Source organism: Elephas maximus, chromosome 10, assembly GCF_024166365.1.
Source record: "Elephas maximus indicus isolate mEleMax1 chromosome 10, mEleMax1 primary haplotype, whole genome shotgun sequence".
Classification (NCBI taxonomy): domain Eukaryota; kingdom Metazoa; phylum Chordata; class Mammalia; order Proboscidea; family Elephantidae; genus Elephas; species Elephas maximus.
In genome coordinates, this window is record NC_064828.1 from 90663302 (window position 1) to 90683382 (window position 20081).

Genomic DNA, 20081 nt, shown 5'->3' on the forward strand with positions numbered 1-20081 from the left:
CCATGGTACATTCAGTATTCTTCCCCAACACCATAGTTCAAATGCGTTAATTCTTCTTTGGTCTTCCTTATTCATTGTCCAGCTTTTGCAAAATCTGTAGATCACAAGAATATTGCCTGATATAGTGCTGGAAGATGAGCCCCTCAGGTTGGAAAGGCACTCTAAATACGACTGGGGCAGAGCTACCTTCTCAAAATAGAGTGACCTTAATGACGTGAATAAAGTAAAGCCTCCAGGACCTCCATTTGTTGATGTGGCATGACTCAACATGAGAAGTAACAGCAGCAAACATTCATTAGTAATCGGAATGTGGAATGTACAGAATCACCATGGTTGCAGCAGTGGACACCAGCATACCAAAGATCATGAAGATGGCGCAAAACTGAGCAACATTTTGTTCTGTTGTATGTAAGGTCACCGTGAGTCGGAACCTACTAGATGGCAACTTACAATGTCAGCCCCCTGATATAATGAGAGCTCTGGGGTAGTGAGCGTTTGTGTCCCTGTAACTGGGTTTGTGGAAGGAGAGGCTGATACTTGATCATCTGGAGCTGCTTCTGAAAATCAGCTGTGGAGTCATCATTGCAATGAGAAGCCTCTTGTGGACCTCACTGCTTTTCCCCTCTGTGGGGCATGAGCTGACAACTGGTGGTTCCATGTGGGATTTGGAAGAGGAAATGAGGCTTCTCGGAACAGGTGAAGATGTCATAGCAGCCAAGCAGGTTTTAGGCTCTGACCTGGGGCAGGGAAGGAGTAACATTTAGGAAGCAGCCAGGTGAGCAGAGGACCCCTTGTTCCTGGGAGGGGGAAACAGAAACTCGTTTCACAGCAAAACCAGGAAGCTGTGTTGTACCCCTTCTGGTACCGCATTTTGGGGTTTACACTTGACCTGTAGCTCACTCTGCCAGTGCAGCCCCTGTGTCTTTTTCTTCTGATCTCCAGCCCTACTACTGCCCTGCAGGACTGTGCAAATAGGATAATTGTGGTCCAGCAAGGGGATTGGTCAGTTTTGCCTTAAAACAGAGCCAATTCCAGAGCTGAGAGAGGATCCCATCACCACCAATGAAGAACAGCCAGGAACGGAGAGCGCATCCTTTGGACCCAGAATCCCTGTGCTGAGAAGCTCCTGGGACCAGGAGAGAGAGAGCTTGAGAAACTGTGGCAGAGAAATGATGGCAGGAGACTGCTCATTGGGCTTCCTGGCCAATGGAGTGAGAAAACTGAGTGCCTGGAGTGCCTCTGGGGACTTACTGGCAGGGGCTAAAAGAGCTTTGTAACACTTGTCTGAGCAGGTCATAAGCCTAGGGCTAGAGAGAGGTGTGCCTGTGAGCACAGGTGAAAAGAGGCTGTCCTGATGGAAAAACTGTATCCTGAGCATTCCTGAGCCTGAATTGTAACCTGTTACTTCCCTAATAAACCCCATAATCATGAGTATTGTCTGTGAGTTCTGCGTGGCCATTGCAATGAATTATGGAACCCAGCAGAGAAGTAGAGAGTGCTGTGGGAGGGACGGTTGTTTTCAGAATCGGTAAAGATTGGTGGAGAGAGGAGACATGTCTGATCCTCACCTCGTAGGAATCAGCCTTGGGCTGTTGGTCTTGATTCTCCTTCCCCGTTCTGAAGAGAGAGGAGGTCAAACTCCATCCCTACACTGTTTTTACGATTACACTCCTGTTCTACATCAGGAATGGGCAAACGTTTTCTGTGAAGAGCCTGTATTGGTTTCCTGTTGCCGCTGTAACAAATTACCACAAACTTAGTGGCCTAAACCAACACAAATGTATTATCTTACAGTTCTAGACGTTAGAAGTCCTAAAATCAAGGTGTTTGCAGGGCAGAATTCCTTCTGGAGGCTTTAGGGGAGAATCTGTTTCCTTGCCTTTCCCAGTTTCTAGAGGCCATCTGTATTCCTTGACTCATGGTGCCTTCCTGCACTTTCAAAGTTAGCAGTCTCTCTTCCACCTCTATCTCCATCATCACATTTCTTTCTCTGACTCTGACCCTCCTGCCTCTCTTTCATAAAGATCCTTGTGATTACATCAGGCCCACCTGGATAATAATCCAGAATCTCCCCATCTCAGGATCTTTGATTTAATCACATCGCAAAGTCTCCTTTGCTATACAAGGCATCATATTCACAGGTTCTGGCAGATGAGACATGGACATCTTGGGGGCTGTTATTCTGCCTACCACAGGGCCTGATAGTAAATATTTTAGACTTTGTGGGCCATATGGTCTTTGCCACAACTGCCTCCAGTCTGCTATTGTAGCGTGAAAGCAGCCATGAACAGTATGTAAATGAATGCATGTGGCTGTGTTTCAATAAAACTTTACTCATGGACACTGAAGTTTGAATTTTCACATGTCACAAATATTCTTCTTTTGATTTTTAAAACCATTTAAAATATATGAAACCATTCTTAGCTTGCAGGCTGTACAAAAACAGGCATTGGGCTATAGTTGGCCCATGGGCTGTAGTTTGCCAACCCCTACCCTAGATGCATAATCTACTTTAACACTTAGAACAACCCTACAAAGTGGGTGTTTTTCTTATCACTCTCATTTTACAGAGGGTTAAAGAAGCTAGAAAGTTTGCCCAAATCCACATGGTAAGAAATTGGCAGATAGGGTTGCTGACATCATAGCTGGTATTCCTTTTTTTAAACTGTTTTAGGTGAAGTTTATAGTGCAGATTAGTTTCTCATTCAAAAATTTATACAGTTTTTTTTTTTTTACTGGACTTTAGATGAAGGTTTATTAAAAAAACTGGTTTCTCATCAAACAGTTAGTACACACGTTGTATATGACAATGGTTAACAAGCCCATGATGTGTCAACACCCACTTCTCAACCCTGGGTTCTCTATTACCAGCTTTCCTGTTCCCTCCTACTTTCCAGTCCTTGCCCCAGAGCTGGTGAGCCCCTTTAGTCTTGTTTTGTTCCATGGGTCTGTTCAATCTTTGGCTGAAGGGTGAACCTCAGGAGTGGCCTCATTGCTGAGCTGAAAGGGTATCCAGGACCCGTACTCCGAGGGTTTCTCCAGTCTCTGTCAGGCACGCAAGCCTGGTCTTTCTTTTTGAGTTAGAATTTTGTTCTACATTTTTCTCCAGCTCTGTCTGGGACCTTCTATTGTGATCCCTGTCAGAGCAGTCAGTGGTGGTAGCCGGGCACTATCTCCCTGTACTGGACTCAGTCTGGTGGAGGCCATGGTGAATGTGGTCTGTTAGTCCTTTGGACCAATCTTTCCCTTGTGTCTTTAGTTTTCTTCATTATTCCTTGCTCCTGAAGGGGTGAGACTGTTGGAGTGTCCTAGATGGCCACTTACAGGCCTTTAAGACCCCAGACACCACTCACCAAAGTAGATTGTAGAACATTTTCTTTATAAACTCTGTTATGCCAATTGAGCTAGATGTTTCCTGAGACCATAGTCCCCACAGCCCTCAGCCCAGCAATTTGGTCCCTCAGGGAGTTTGGGTGCGTCTGTGTACACGAATTGTTTTGTGACATTGGTTGCAATCCCTGCAATGTGTCAGCACTCTCCCCCATTCTCTTTACACCTCGGGTTCCCCGTGTCCATTTGTCCAGGTTTCTTGTCTCTTCCTGCCTTCTCCACTTTGCTTTTGGGCAGGTGTTGCCCAGTAGATCTCCTTATACTTGATTGAACTAAGAAACACGTTCCTCACATGTGTTGTTGTTTGTTTTATAGCCCTGTTTAATCTTTGGCTAAAAAATGGACTTTGAGAGTGGTTTCAGTTCTGAGTTAGCAGGGTCCAGGGGCCATAGTTTCAGAGGTCCCTCCAGTCTCTGTCTTGTTTTGCAAGTTTGAATTTTTTTCTACACTTTTCTCCTGCTGTGCCTGGAACCCTCTATTGTGATCCCTGTCAGAGCAGTTGGTGGTGGTAGCCAGGTACCATCTAGTTCTTTTGGGCTCAGGCTGGCAGAGGCTGTGGTTCATGTGGTCTTTTAGTCCTCTGGACTGATATTTTTTTTCCATCTTTGATTTTCTTCATTCTCCTTTGTTCCACATGTGATGGGACCAATAGATGTGTCTTAGATGGCTGCATGCCAACTTTTAAGGCCCCAGACACTATTCACCAAAGTAGGATGTAGAACATTTTCTTTATGAACTATGTAAATTGACCTAGATGTCCCCCAAGACAGCTGTTATTCGTAACCACTGCTCAGCGCTGTGTGATGTTTCCCCAAGTGTGGGCTTTATCTTCCCAGTATATCCAGGGAGTCCGGGTTCACGCCCCTTTAAAATTCTGGGCATTGCTACTGTCATGCAGAATGGATCTAGAAAACATCTAACTGGGTGAAACAGTTGCTCAGGTGTACTAGAAAGATTGCAGAGCCTTTTCAGTCTGGGAGATCTCCTGGGGAGCACCTGAACTCTCTTGTATTGGGCTCCGAGGCAGCAAACATGGTTTAGGCTCATTTGCTGTGTGGGATTTTGCCACTTGCCAGAGGATAAGGAAGTTTGTTTTGGCAGCAAATGGTTACCAAAGGATGCTGATGCTCTCTTTCCTGTCTTCTGTATTTTGGGGATGTGGGAACATCTGAAGGTTGTTGGAAAAGGCCTTTGGGGCCTCTGGGGTTTGTGAGGTGAGTCTGTCAGGCCTCCCCAGAAACAAATGTGAGCATTGAGGCCAGGCTTTCTCCCCAGTGGGGGTGAGTGGTGATGGGTCCTTTTCCACAAGGCAGACCTGGGGAGCCCACTTCTGGCTGAGCTGTGGATGGGTCCCTTTCCCACGAGGCAGACCTGGGGAGCCCATGGCTGGCTTAGCTGTTGTTGGGTCTCCTTCCCACAAGGCAGATCTGGGGAGCCCATGGCTGGCTTGGCTGCAAATGGGTCCCTTTTCCATTAGGCGGACTTGGGGAGTCCATGTCTGGCTGGATTCTGGTTTGGAGTTTTGGCCGTCTTCTTCCTGGCTCTCTCCTGTCTGTATCTTAGTCCCCTCACTTACAGTTCACACATGCTTTTCCCTCAACCGGGAAGGCTCTTCCTTCCTTCTTGAGCTAGTTAACTAGCTGCTTATCCTTCAGACCTTGGCTCTGCATCACCTCCCCAGAGAAGCCCTCTTTGCCCAGGCTTTCACAGGACCAGCCAACTCTCCCTTCACAGCACTTGGCCTGTACTTGTGATGACTCAATTAATTCCCATCTCCCTTACAGTTCCAGTAGTGACTCCAGAGGGCAGTCACTGTACCTGATTTGGACTTATTCCCCTTGAGTCTCCAGTGCCCTGCAATATTAGTTACTCAGTAAACATTTGTTAGATGAAGAAATGAATGCCCTTTAGCAAATATTTCCTCCTCTATAAAATGAGGCAGTAATACCTGCTCTACCTAACTTCAAGAGAAGGTTGAGAATTACATAAGGGCACTTTGAAGGTACCGAACATTAGCAAATATAAGGAATAACCAATGGTGGAGCATTCGTTGCCTGTGGAGACTGATATCTGGTATTCCCTTGTAGCAAACCAAGCTCAACTTCAAGGATGAGGTAGAGGTCCTCATGTGGGCAGCCATGTAGACAGGCTTGCAGCAGAAGCTGTAGAACTCTCTTCCCTGATTCCTGGGTCTGAGCTCTTGGTGTCTCCTCTCTTTCAGCCTTGGGATGGGGTGTGAGTACTTGGCCTCCTGGAAACTCTATGGCTCCAAGGGCCTCTGTGTTCTGATCACACAGAGGCTACTGTCCAGGCTGGGCACTTGCCTTGGAGGTCCCCAGCTTCATACTGCACTGTGTCCAGTATCTCTGGTCTCTTCTACTCCAGAGATCTCTGTCACAGGCACTGACACAGACATGTCACCCTGTGAGGCTGAAGGAGTTATTAAGATGGGGAAAGCTGAAAGATTAGATTTATGACAGCCAACAGTGGATTATGAAGAATAATTTATCAAACGTCAGAGCCTGCAGCCCACAATTTACACAAAGTTTGCTTAAGCTGAGGAGATCTGATTGGACTGCCCCCTCCCCCACCTCTAATGAATGACAGATCTAATGGATGGCTTCCCAGGCTGGCCAGCCACACTGGGTATTTGTCTCCTTTTTATTAATCATTATTATCACAACATTTCCATAGAGTCTCACCACCCATAGCTCCCCAAGTGCCCAGCACCAAGAAACTCCCTCCTACAGCCACCTTGAAGGAACTGCAGCCACTTTTGGGAGATGTTTCAGCTACCCCGGGTCAGCTGGAAGCCCCAAAGTCCCCTTGTCAAGAAGAAGGTAGAGAAAATTCTAACCTCAGCTCCATTCATTCATTTAGCAGATACTTACTGAGCACCACACCAGTTATGTGTAGGGTTCTTTGGATACAATACTGACCCAAACTGGAAGAACTCTATAGATGGGGATTGTTGTTGTTTGGTGCCATTGAGTCGGTACTTACTCCTAGCGATCCTGTGTATGATGGAATGAAACAATGCCTGGTCCTGTGCCCATCCTCACAGTTGTTGTTATGCTTAAGCATCTCATTGAGGGTCTTCCTCTTTTTTGCTGACCCTCTGCTTTACCAAGCATGATGATTAAGCAAATACTAATGGAGATAAAAGTGCAGCGGTGGCCATTGTTCTCCAGGAAGGGCATGTGAACTCTGAGAATGTACAGAGGGGAGGGGGAAGCTCAGCTGTGATCTGAAGGTTGACTGAGAGTTACCTCCATGAAGAGGGGAAAGGGAAGCAGAGGAGACAGCATGTGCAAAGTCCCTGCGATGGGGGAGTGGGAGGGTGTGGCCGAGAGAGATCATCTGGTCAGAGCAGAGAGACGAGGGGCAGAGGAGATGAGACAGGAGAGCTGGGCAGGGTCAGGCCCTGTGGGTCATGTTAAGGATTTTAGCGGCGGGAGGCTGGTAAATTGGTTTAAGCAGGGAGCAGTGATGTGATCAGCTTATGTTTGGAAAACTTCCCCTAGTTACTTGGGGTGTATGGGTTGGAGGTGATAAGAATGCAAGTGGGTGGGTCAGTTAGGAGGCCATAACAGTCTTCTGGGTAAGTGAGGATGGTGGCTTACACTCACTGACAGAACAGGACTGAGATCTGGAATCTTTAAGTCTTTGTCTCCCCTCACTGGAGGCATCAGGTGGGGTACCCACTGCTCCTGCTATAGTTACTGAGAGCTTACTATGGGCTGTATTCTAGACCCTTTATGTATATTGTTTCATACAGCAATTCTAAGAGGTTGGTACTAAAATTCTTATTTTATAGATGAGGAAACTGAGGCACAGGGGGTTATGTAACCTACCCAAGCTGGTGCACAGTGGAGCCAGGACTTGAGCCTGGGCGGTGTGACCAGAGCCTGCATCAGAGCCACTATGCCTTGCTGCCTGTCAGGCCCAGCTGTCCTGACCAGCCGTTGGGCATGTCCCAAGGAGCACACCCAGAGCCACACTGGCGTGCGGCTACCCCTGGCTTCTTTCTCTCCACCTCCAGCCGGGTTGTTACCATCCTGTGGGAAGAAGGAAGCTCAGTCTAACCTATGATGCCTTTGGCAGAGCCAGGTGGATGATTACTCTGTACCCGGAGGCTCTTCAGTAAACTGGTCAGAGTTGAGCCCTGGGCCAGTCTCCTAGCAGCACTTTAGACAGGAATACTCTTTCATAATTTCTGGGGTTGACCTTTGGCAAGAAGAGCCTCATTCTGCCGCTGGCCCTTTATTCTCTCTTCTTAGCTTGGCAGTAGCCATAGTTAATGGCTCTGCAGAACTGACCATTTGATCCTTTAGAACCCCAGAAAGAACACAGCCTCCTCGGAAGACAAGGTCTACGTGTCCTCGAGCTGTTACTGGCATAATTTTTTGTTATAATAAATTGCTTTGAGTGGGAAGCTTGGGAGCTCCCCTTCTGAGGCAGGGCAGCTGTTGAGTGGGGCTGAAGTCCAGACATGGAGACATGGAGTAGAGAAAGAGAGGGACATTTGGATGCCTCACCCTCTCCCTGAGCTCCCAGGGTCCAATAGTGATAACAGAAGTCCCCTCTTCTTACCTTGCCAGAAGTCCCCTTCAGGACTGGGTGAAGCAGCCGTAGTTAGGGACATGCTCTCCAGCAGGCCCTGCTGAAACGTATGTGTGTTCTTCAGAGAGGCTGTTGCTTTCTTCCACTTGGACATTCTGCTGGACTCAAGTCTCCCATGGGCAGGTACCACGTCTGTTTTCTTTGCCTGTGTACCTAGCATGGTTTCTGTCACATGACTGGCCTGCATAACTATTTGTTGATGAATTGGCTTGGGCTAAAGAATTGCAATTTGGTTTCATTTCGTATACCAACTCTGGCCAGTTGGTAGTGCCTGCCTGAAGCACTGTTGAGAAAGATTCTGAGGCATTCTCTGGGCCCAGCAGGGGTGAATGCTGTGATTGATTAGTGATGTTTGGCTTAAGTGTTTTTGGGGTGTATTAGTTAGCTATTGCTGTGTAAGAAATTACCCCCAAATTTAGTGGCAAACACTTACTATCTTACAGTTTCCATGCATCAGGAATTTGGGAGTGACTTAATGAATGGTTCTGCCTCAGGATCTCTCATGAGGTTGTAGTCAGAATGTCAGACAGGGCTACAGTTATTTGAAGGCCCTACTGGGGCTGGAGAATCTGCTTCCAAGATGGTTCCCTGTTGGCAAGAGGTCCTGGTTCCTGACCATGTGGACCCCTCCTTAGGGCTATTCATGTGTCCTCCTCACATGGCAGCAGGGTTCCTTTAGAGTGCAATCCAAGAGAGAAAGTGAGGAGGAAGTCACAGTGCCTTTTATGAGTTAGCCTCAGAGGTCACACACTGTCACTTCTGCCATGTTCTTTTCATCAGGAGCGAGTCATTAAGTCCAGCCAACACTCAAGAGCAGAGAAATAGGCCCTACCTTTCAAAGGGAGAAGTATTTAAAAACTTGTGAACATAATTTAAAACCTCCACAGGGGAGAATGAGTGTGCATGTGCCATGCATTTGTTGTCACTGTTGATGTCACCTTAGAAAGTATAGGAATGACCCTAAAGAGGTGGGCTATAAACCAGGCATGATGAATGGGGAGGAGCAGGGATTGGAGCAAAGTAGGGTATCAGCTGGTAGGGAAGCTATAAGATGTAGGGGTGCCTGGGCCTGGTTCCAAGAAATGGAGGGGATGGGTTCCAAGCAGAGGGAGGCATATGAGACATGTTGGTGGGTGTTCTCCTCAAGTCAGATATCAGTGCTGCAGAGGCTAGCTAGCTGGAGCTGTCTTGTCCGTCTCAGACCTGGGGTGGGGAGGTGAGTAGGTGAGGTTCACTTCAACCACCTGCATTAGCAGCAGATGGGGACTTGTCTCTTCTCCACATTGGGCTCCTGTAGATGGCATCTGGCACCCAGCCAGATGTGGGGTGGGCCATCTTGAAGCGGGAGCCAGATGTTGTTTGCTGCTGATGCCATAGTAACCTGCCGGAGTTGGTTCTCGCTCACATGTGCTGGGCAATCTCCCCAGCTACTAAGTGGGAACTGCCTGGTCTGGCATGTAGGCCTGGGCTTATCTGCATTGGGGCAGGCTCCTCTTTTCATCATGAGCCAGGCAGTTCAGAGTCTGTTAGATGCCATATGGACAAACCTGTCACCATCGAGTTGATTCCGACTCACAGCAGCTTTATAGGGCTGTATTATGGATACAGTGATGTCATTTCTGAACCCCAAATTGGCCTGATGTGTATAGGGACAAAAGGATTGGATCTTTGAAATTGGGCCATTTGGGAGAATCCAGGACATCCTCCATCCTGTGGGTGGTGAACCCCGAAGGGCCAGAGGCTGCCTAGGCTAGAATCTGATATGGCTAGCTAAGAGACTACGAGCAAAATTCCCCCAGGATTCAGATAGTGGCCCTTCCAGAAGATCCCCGGTTCTACTCTGACACACATGGGGTCATTATGAGTTGGAGTAGACTCGACTGGATAGCAACTTTTTTTTTCTGTTTCCTTATTTTAGGCTGAATAAGGACCCTGGCCAGTGGTTGGCTGCTCATTGTGGCTTTTGGAAACATTGCCCAGTATAGCCTGCTATCTTAGTTACCTAGTGCTGCTGTAACAGAAATACCACAAATGGGTGGCTTTAAAGAACAGAAATCTATTTTCTCACAGTTCTAGAGGCTAGAAGTCCGAATTCAGGGCACCAGCTATAGGAGAAAGCTCTCCCTGTCAGCTCTGGGGGAATATTCCTGACTCTGCTTCTCTAGCCCCAGTGTTCCTTGGTTCATCGGTGATCTTCATGTGGCATTTGTCTCCCCCATTATGTGCTCTCTTGTCCTTCATTATAACTTATAAAAGTGATTAGGTTTAGGACGCACCTTACACTGATGTGGCCTCATTAACATAACATAGAATTTCCAAACAGGGCACCATCCGCAAGTATAGGGGTTTAGAGTCCAACACATATATTTTTTTTTTATAATTTTTATTGTGCTTTAAGTGAAAGTTTATGAATCAAGTCAGTTTCTCACACAAAAATTTATGTACACCTTGCTACACACTCCCAATTACTTTCCCCCTGATGAGACAGCCCGCTTTCTCCCTCCACTCTCTTTTCGTGTCCATTTTGCCAGCTTCTAACCCCCTCCACCCTCTCATCTCCCCTCCAGGCAGGAGATGCCAACATAGTCTCAAGTGTCCACCTGATCTAAGAAGCTCACTCCTCACCAGCATCACTCTCCAACCCATTGTCCAGTCCAATCCATGTCTGAGGAGTTGGCTTTGGGAATGGCTCCTGTCCTGGGCTAACAGAAGGTCTGGGGGCCATGACCACCGGGGTCCTTTTAGTCTCAGTCAGACCATTAAGTATGGTCTTTTTATGAGAATTTGGGGTCTGCATCCCACTGCTCTCCTGCTCCCTTAGGGGTTCTCTGTTGTGTTCCCTGTCAGGGCAGTCATGGGTTGTAGCTGGGCACCATCTAGTTCTTCTGGTCTCAGGATGATGTAGTCGCTGGTTCATGTGGCCCTTTCTGTCTCTTGGGCTTGTAATTATCTTGTGTCCTTGGTGTTCTTCAGTCTCCTTTGATCCAGGTGGGTTAAGACCAATTGATGCATCTTAGATGGCTGCTTGCTAGCATTTAAGACCCCAGACGCCACTCTTCAAAGTGGGATGCAGAATGTTTTGTTAATAGATTTTATTATGCCAGTTGACTTAGATGTCCCCGGAAACCATGGTCCCCAGACCCCTGCCCCTGCTACACTGGCCTTCAAAGCATTCAGTTTATTCAGGAAACTTCTTCTCTTTTGGTTTAGTCCAATTGTGCTGACCTCCGCTGTATGGTGTGTTGTCTTTCTCTTCACCTAAAGTAGTTCTTACCTACTATCTAATTAGTGAATGCCCGTCTCCCACCCTCCCTCCCTCCCCGCTCTTGTAACCACAAAAGTATGTGTTCTTCTCAGTTTAAACTATTTCTCAAGTTCTTCTAATAGTGGTCTTATACAATATTTGTCCTTTTGCAACTGCCTAATTTCACTGAACATAATGCCTTCCAGGTTCCTCCATGTTATGAAATGTTTCACAGATTCCTCACTGTTCTTTATCGATGTGTAGTATTCCATTGTGTGAATATACCATGATTTATTTATCCATTCATGCGTTGATGGGCACCTTGGTTGCTTCCATGTTTTTGCTATTGTAAACAGTGCTGCAGTAAACATGGGTATGCATATATCTGTTTGTGTAAAGGCTCTTATTTCTCTAGAATATATTCTGAGACGTGGAATTGCTGGATCGTATGGTAGTTCCAACACATATTTTTAAGGGTACACAATTCAATCCATAACACCTGGGTTTGTGGGAAGCTTCCCAACTGACTTTCTGAGCCTCATTCTGCCCTGTAACTTGAGTGTAAGGTCTCGTGGTCTCCAGATTCCCAGACCCCAGCTGACACCACCCTGCTAAGGTGTTTGTCAAGCCCCTAAGGGATGACACGTATGTCTTCTTACCTCTCTGGTGCTTTCCTGCTCATAAAAAGAAACATTCCCCTTTCCTGCTCATAAAAAGAAACGCTCCCCTGCTCCCTTGTGCACGAGCGTGCGTGTACACACACACACACACACACCCATCCACCCACACGCACACACCCCCCCAATCCAACCATACAAAGCAAGAGAAATTTTTTTTTGTGATAATTTTCCCTTCTCCAGACAGGGACATCGATATATTTGAATCATGGGCCGACAGTAATTAAAAAGCACATAACTAGTCATTTTAAAATGGCATTTGTTTTACTTAATTGATTTTGCCACCAGACCCGTTCAAAAAAAAGGATTGGGGTGAAGAAAGCTTTAGAAAGGGAGACAAGTTTCCGAGAGTGACTAGAGGCAGCTGAGAGCCCTGCTTGAATCTAATTGCTGCAAATGCTGCAGTTTGTTTCTGCTAATGGTTTTCTGCTGAAAGGGCTGGGGGCTGAGGCCTGATTGGAGGGGGTGGTGTTTGTTTCAGCTGCATGGGGGGCATAATTCTGCTTTTGGGACAGGGCCTATTTTTCCTTACTATCTATCAGCATAAAGTACTTCCACTGAACACTTTGAATCAAGGTTCCATTTAGAGATACTTTATTCATATTTAATTACAGGCTGCAGCACCAATCTTTAATTACCTTTTTTATAAGCCAGCTAGGAACATCCACTAGCAATCAATTATTGTGTGTGTGTAAGTGCAGGAGGGTGCGGGTATGTGACTTGCTTCCTGATAGAGGGGGAAAGGATGGCGGGGGGTGTGTGGCTTGGGGAGGTGTTAGGTGGCTGTGGGGTACGGGTGGGGAGTGGGGGCATCTGTCTACAGGTCCCCTGTGCCATGAGTGGCACATCTTCATTTCCTGTGGCTGTTTCTGCTTCCACCGAGAAGATTGGGGATTTAGGCACCTGTTTTCTAAGTCCGTACAGCTGGGCCTTATTCAGGTTGCTAAGTTGGCAGCTGGATTTGGATAGGATCTTGGGGCCCCCTCTATCCCCTTGGTGGGAACAGAGGAATTGTAGGAGGCCCCCTTCCTGTCCTTTGGGTGTGTGGTGGACAAGGCTTCTGCTCACCTAGGAGGTTGGGATAGGACCTTTCCTTCCTCCGCCTTCCCGACAGATGCCAGCTGCACAGCCTAGCTATGCCATGTCGCTGTTCTGTTGCAATGACTCTGCAGTGTTCTAGCAGTGACACTTGTTTGAAGACTGACTGGCCTTCTCAGAGAATGTGCAAATGTCCCTGGGGAGCCCCGCCGAGGTGTTGGTGGGAGTGGGGTCAGATGATCCCCAAGTCTTTGTACAGTGGGAAGGTTGGGCCATTCCAGGTGCCTGGGAGATAAGGGCCTGAGTTCACAGCTTTGCTCCAGAAAATGCCTTCCTTAGGAGTTGGTGTTCCTCCAGGAACCACTGGCAGTTCCAGAGGAACTCAGGGGTGATCTCATTATGCAACGCCTGGGAATGTGGCTGGACCCTGTCCCAGCAAAAGGGTGAAGACAGGGTAGGAACTCACACATACTGAGCCCCTTGTGGGTGCTGGTTGCTATGCCTGTATTTCCTTCATTGCTCCCAGCTGGGGCCTGAGAACACTGTTAGAGCCCCTTCAGTTGTGCGAGACAGAAAACCCAACTCAAACTGACTTACACACACACACACACAAAGGAATCATAGAAGGGTACTCAGGTACAGCTGGATCCGGGGCTTAAGCATTGTCTCCAGGATAATCTGCCTCTTAGCTCTGCTAACCCCATTATATTTTTAGTTTCAAATTTAGCAGAAAGAATCTCTTTTCCTACAGTTTGAACAAAAGTAAAACAGTTGAGTCTGATTGGACCATGTGTCCATCTCTGAAGCAATCACTGTGGCCAGAGGCATTCAGTGTTCTGATTGGCCAGGCCAGGGTCTCACAGCCATGCTGGAGTAACCAGTGGAGTCCACCCAGGTAAAACTGCAGATGACGTGTACTTGACTATTCTGGAAAGTTACATACTTGAGATCTTTGAATTAATCGGAGTGTAGTTGTAGGAAGGTTCTGGGGATCCAAGCAAGTTCAGTCATTTTAAAATCAAAGGGAAGAGTCTATTCAGTTCTTCTCAAATGGAGAAAATAGTGAAACTATTCACTCAACAGATGCGTATTTGGCACCTACTAGTTCCAGACCCTGTTCTAGGTACAGGGAATTCATCAGTGAACAAGACAGAGAAGAATCCCTGCCCACATGGAACTGATATTCTAATGGGCTTTTTTTAGTTCCAGACCCTGTTCTAGGTACAGGGAATTCATCAGTGAACAAGACAGAGAAGAATCCCTGCCCACATGGAACTGATATTCTAATGGGCTTTATAGGGATGATGGTCCCAAGCCCAGGTCCAGAATAAAGGGTTCTTATGCTGGGAGACCCAGGGTGATTCGGGGTAGATGACATGGGAGGAATCTTACCCTTAGGGAGCCTGGAACTCAGAAGGAGGGAAAAATACAGGTTTGTGGCTGGAGGAGACGGGGGAGCTAGATACTGGGAGAGGGTACAAATAAAAACCCAGTGAGAAGAAGGGACACAGAAAAGCCAGTCCTGTACCCATCTCCTGTGACAGAAAAAATGTCGGCCTCTCCCTGTGTTGCCTGGGCCTTTGGCCTCAGCAGGATGTTGATAAATGGGATAGTGTTCAGTGAAAGCAACAAAAATGATGACAGGGCTGGAGGGAGTGATTTATGAGAAGAGATTAGCAAAGTGATGGGGCAGCCTGGCAGACAGGGGGATGGGATGGTGGCCGTGGTCAGATGACTGCTGAAGTCCAAGGGGAGGAGAGAGCATGGCAGGGTAGGGGAAGGAGGGGAGGCCTGTGACTAGTTATATACATACACAGTTATGCGTGTGTATGTGCGCATGTGTGGACTTTCTTCCAGAACTCTGAGGATATACAGAGGCTTAAAAGGCAAGAAATGGAGGGGATTGAAATTTTAGCCTTGGGTAATCTTGAAAGAAGCTTTTGGGAACCTCTTTCCCATTTGGTAGAATATTCTAGACCATGTGGATGTGATCACTCAAATCAGAAAAAAAATTTTCTTCAGGAAAATCGATATGACATTCCTAAGAGGGAAGGAGGGAAAGAAGTAGGGAAGAGAAGATGGAACAGTAAGGAGCAACTTTCCATTTCATAGAGAAAGCGAGGCATAGCAAAGGCAGGTGAGGACTAAAAGCAGAGCTTCTGGCTTGCAGCCCTGGGGTCTCTGCCCATGTGGCTGGGCTGGGAGTGGGCTCGAAGCCCCATGTGGAGGCTGCTGCTCAGGGAGGAACGAGAGTTGTCCATTGGGTCTGGCGTCTTTGGCCTGGGGGTTTTGAGTTCTCCAGGTTGGTGAAATTGGAACATCTCCTATCTGATTTCTATCTTGGGCTTCCCTGGGACCAATTCTACTAATTTTATTTTTTTTTTTTGAGATGAAATTCACTTAACATAAAATTAACCCTTTTGACGTATAAAATTTAGTGGCATTTAGAATTGTCTTAGTTACCTAGTGCTGCTGTAACACAAATACCACAAGTGAGTGGGTTTGAAAGAGGAAGAATTTATTGTCTCGCAGTTTTGGAGGCTGGAAGTCCGAATCAGGACATCGGCTATAGGGGAGGATCCTTCCTTGTCAGTAGCCCTGGGCGTTCCTTGGCATTCCTTGGCTTACTGAGGGATCTTCATATGGTGTCTGTCTTCCTCCTGTGTGTGTGTCACTATGTATTCTTTTATAAGACACCACTCAAAAGCAAATAGATTTAGAACCTGCAGTACTCTGGTATGTCCTCATTAAAATAGAAAACAGAAGCCCCTGTTTCCAAACAGGGTCACATTTACAGGTATAGGGGTTAGGACTTCAGCATATAATTTTTGGGGCACAATTCAAAAGTCCATAGCAAATACATTCACAACATTGTGTAACCACCACCTCTATCCAGTTCCAAACATTTTCATCACTCTGAAAAAAAAAAAAGACCTGTACCCATCAAACAGTCATTTCCCATCCCCTTCTTTTTTTTATTTCCAACCCTAGCCTCAGATTGGCAACCACCAATTTTCTGTCCCTCTGGGTTTATATATTCTGAATATTTCGTACAAATACAATCATGTAATATATAACTGGTTCTCTCTGGCTTCTTGCACTTAATATAAAGTTTTTAAGATTTGTCTGCATTGTAGCATATATCAGTATTTCATTCCTTTTTATGGCTGAATAATACTCCATTGTATGTATATGCCACAGTTGGTTTAGCTGTTCATGTGTTATGGACATTTGGGTTGTTTTCTACATTTTGGCTATTGTGAACAGTGCCGCTGTGAATATCTGCGTACCAAGGATTTGTTTGAGCACCTGCTTTCAGTTCTCGTGGGTATATACCTAAGAGTGGGATTGCTGGGTCATATGGTAATTCTTTGTTTAACTTTTTGAGGAACTGATCTATTTACTCGTGATTCTCCATATGTGAGAGCCCAGGAGGTACAGTGGTAGGTAATTAAATGGGCAGATGATGTACATTTCTGAACATTGTAGACAGTACTTCTTTGTCTTCATGTACATGAAGATAAACCCTCCAACAGTGTCTTCTGCTCCTTTTCCCTCCATATGCCTGGGTGGGAATCTCTGTGGCAGCAAAGGGCCTAGGCAAGGCCCTGGGTTGGCACACGTAACTCATAAAGCAGAAAATGTGTTTTCTGTCGGCATTGGAAAGTGCTGACTCTGCCCCGTCTTCCTCTTACCGAATTAGGCCATCCTCTCAATTGCTCTGCCCTTTCTCCACTTTTGACAGATCCAAGATTTGTTCGTGAGCTTTGATGACACCCCTCTGGGGGCTGCCTCCCTGGCCCAGGTACACAAGGCGGTGCTGCGTGATGGGCGGACAGTGGCTGTGAAGGTCCAGCACCCCAAGGTGCAAGCTCAGAGCTCGAAGGACATTCTCCTGATGGAGGTGAGAGCCTTCCCCTTCCTCCTTCCCTTGTCCTCATTCTGGACTTCACTGGAATCCAGCAGCCTTCGTTAGCTGGTTCAAGGCTGGTGGATGGAGTGTACCCCTTTGAGCAGCAGAGCAGGGAGAGGAGAGTTTGAGACCATGACGAAGGAGGTGTCATGACAATTCTGTGACCTAGGGACCTCGCGGCTGGGTTGCCCAGCTTTTCCAGATTTGTCCTTGGGAGCTGTCTGTGGGTGGTCTAAGAACACATTGAACAGCTTCTAGGGTCAATGAGACCTCAAGGCAGAAGTTGTAGAAATGAGATGAACCAAAGGTGATTTTCTCAAGGGAAGAAAAGTTACATCTTAATTTGTTAAGTTATCACAATGGAGCATGTGGACAACCAAGGAATATAAAAATGACATACAGATCATGCAGCAGTTTTTGTGCTTGTTGCCTGTTTGCTTATCTGACACTTGTTTTGAATGAACAAACTTACATGCCTGAAAATGGCTCTGGGAGAAGCCCTAGTGGAGACTGCTCTGGATTTTTCTAGCTCCAGCCTCAGAACAAGGGAGAAAGATGGTGAGCTGGCCACTGGCCAGTGCTTGGGACTGAAACTAGCACTCCCCAGGGGGAGGTCAGCAATCTGTTTAACCTGCCAGCATGTCCTTCTCCCACCTCTTCTCTCTCTCCCTTTCCTTTGTTCTCTTCCCTTGCTCTGGATTCCCAGTTTTCTTCTTTCAGCTCACTTTAAGTTTGACACGTACATCAAGGGCTCCCCTGCATATGCAACAGGTGGGTGCTGGGGACACAAGAGTTAATGAGCTCCATCTTCATCCTCAGGGAGCACCCAGGTCAGTGGAAAAGGCAGATATGTAAACAGATGGCTGCAGTGTGGGGCCTGAGCTCTGTCAAAGAGAAGGGTGCAGAGTGTGATGGAACCCTGTGCCTGGACTAATGGCAGGCTTTCCCAGGAGTGATGCTTGAGTGCCCTCTTGAGCACATGAGACAGCCGGGTAGGGGAAGGACAGCCCAGCATGTGTGAAGGCCCTGAGTCTTGGAGGAACAGGATCTGCTTGGAGAACTTCACTTAGTTCAAGTGGTATGAGTTGATGAGTAGTTGGAGATGAGGCTGGGAAGGTAGGCAGGGACTAGCACACAGAGGACTTTGTATTCCAGGCCAAGGTGGAGAACCGTGTCCAATATGTATTTGTGGAACTGAGCTGGAACTGATTTTCTCCTGTAGTCGGTGGAGAACCATTTAAGAATTTTAATAAGGGTAGTATCATGATCACATGCACATTAGAAATAGAAATCAGTTGGCAGTCCGAAGGATGTATTGGAAGGCAGAAAGACCAAAGCCAGGGAGATTCACTGAGGGCTGATGCACTGGTCTGGGGGAAGAATAATGTTGTGAACCAAGGCAGTGTAATGGGAATGGAGTGGAGGGATGGGGCCAAGGGGTAGAATTATCAGGACACAAAATGGTCTGCGACCAGCTTCATATGGGATGGGGTCAGTGACTGGTATGAATGAGAAGGAGGAGACTGAAACATTTCTGGCTTAAATGATTAAGTTGGGTGCCTTTAACCATATGTATCAGAAACAAGAAATTGCCATAGATATTTCCGACAGAGGGAATTTAAAACAGAGAATTGGGCTTGAAGGGGATAGACTTGCTAAGAAACCAAATGAAAGGTGAGACAGTCTAGACATAACCAACAGAGGAAGCTACTGCTACCCTCAAGGTTGGAGGGACAAATTGGGGAGGTGGTTCTCTGGAGCCCAGGAGCTGGGGCCACCTGGTAGGAAGGTTGCTGATTGGAAACTGGATCATAAACATAGGACCCGTCAGCTGGGAGTTGGAGTCACAGAGGATACACAGCTGTTGCCAGAGATGCTATTTGAGGCAGATGGGGAGATTAAATACCTTGGCTTTTCACCTTACCTGGTCCCCCAGTATGCCACCAATGCTGCCTGTTGGCCGAACCTAGCTGGAAGCAAGCTAGAAAGGGAGCCTGGGAAATGTAGTTTCTTGTACAAGCAAGGGGGTTGGGATGGATCTTAGGGCAGAGGGAAATGGGTGATGGGGCAACTCTGTGGGGTCAGGTATTACTGTCAGTAGTTTTGGATAGGGACATCCCTGTTGGTCTGGAGTTCAGACTGGAAATATGGATTTGGAGTTTATTGCAAGGGTACTCATGGCAGCTGAAGCTGGGGAAGTAGTTGAGATCACTTAGAGAATGTATGTAAAGCAAAAAAAAAAGAAGGGACAAGAAAGAACTTTGAGGAACACCATCGTTTAGAGAGTGAACCAAGGAGAATAAACTTACAAAGGGGACTAATAAGGCACAGTCAGAGAGATTGGAGGAGAACCAGAATTGAGCAGTGTTGCTACATCATTGAAAAATTTCAGCAAGAGAGAGCGCTGTGTCAGTTATATATTGCTGTACAACAAACCACCTCAAAACTTAGGACTTAAAACAACAACAGCCATGTATTTTGCTTATGGATCTGCAATTTGGGCAGGGCTTGGTAGAGATGACTTACCTACGTTTTATGCAGTGCCAGCGAGGGTGGCTTGACTGGAGGCTGGAGGGTCTACTTCTAAGCTGGCTCACTCACGTGCTGGCAAATAGGTACTGGCTGTTGGCTGGGGGCTCAGCCGGAGCTGTGGGCCAGGGCCTTTGTTCTTCTCCGTGTGGGCCTCTCCATGGCTGTTAAGGCATCCTTACAGCATGGTGGCTGGGTTCTAAGAGTGTGTATCCCAAGAGAATAAGGCTGAAAGTACATGATAGTTTTATGACCTAGCCTTGGAAGTCACATAGCATTACTTTTTCTTTGCCAGATTGGTTGGAGGATCACAAGGGCCCTCTTCGGTTCCAGGGGTGGAGAAATAGACTGCACCTCTTAATGGGGGAGTGATAAGGTTCTAGAAGAGTATGTAGGATGGTACATACTGTTGTAACCATTTTGGAAAATATAATCTGCCAGGAGTATTCAACATTGTTCTGTGGGAGGTCAAATTAGGTAAGCATTGACAAGGGTATTTTGGATCTGGCACTTCAGAGTTGTTGGGAAGAGCAGCTACAGTGGGCTGAGGAGGGTGAAAGAGAAATGAGATCCAAGGTAGTAGAGACAGTTAACGTCAAATGTTTAGACTTGAATGGTGGGGTAGAGTTAGGGTAGTGGTTAGAGCAGAGCATGGGATTAAGGGCTG

The 20081-nt window shown here is 46.9% G+C and overlaps 1 protein-coding gene across 2 annotated transcripts in view; it reads left to right on the plus strand.

The window, feature by feature from the left end:
• ADCK1 (aarF domain containing kinase 1) overlaps positions 1-20081 on the plus strand; it is a 147199-nt gene that overhangs the window by 73268 nt on the left and 53850 nt on the right. For both annotated transcript variants that reach the window (XM_049899480.1, XM_049899479.1), the window contains exon 5: positions 16718-16876. In XM_049899480.1, the coding sequence (XP_049755437.1) occupies positions 16718-16876 (159 nt within the window). The remainder of the gene's footprint in view (positions 1-16717; positions 16877-20081) is intronic.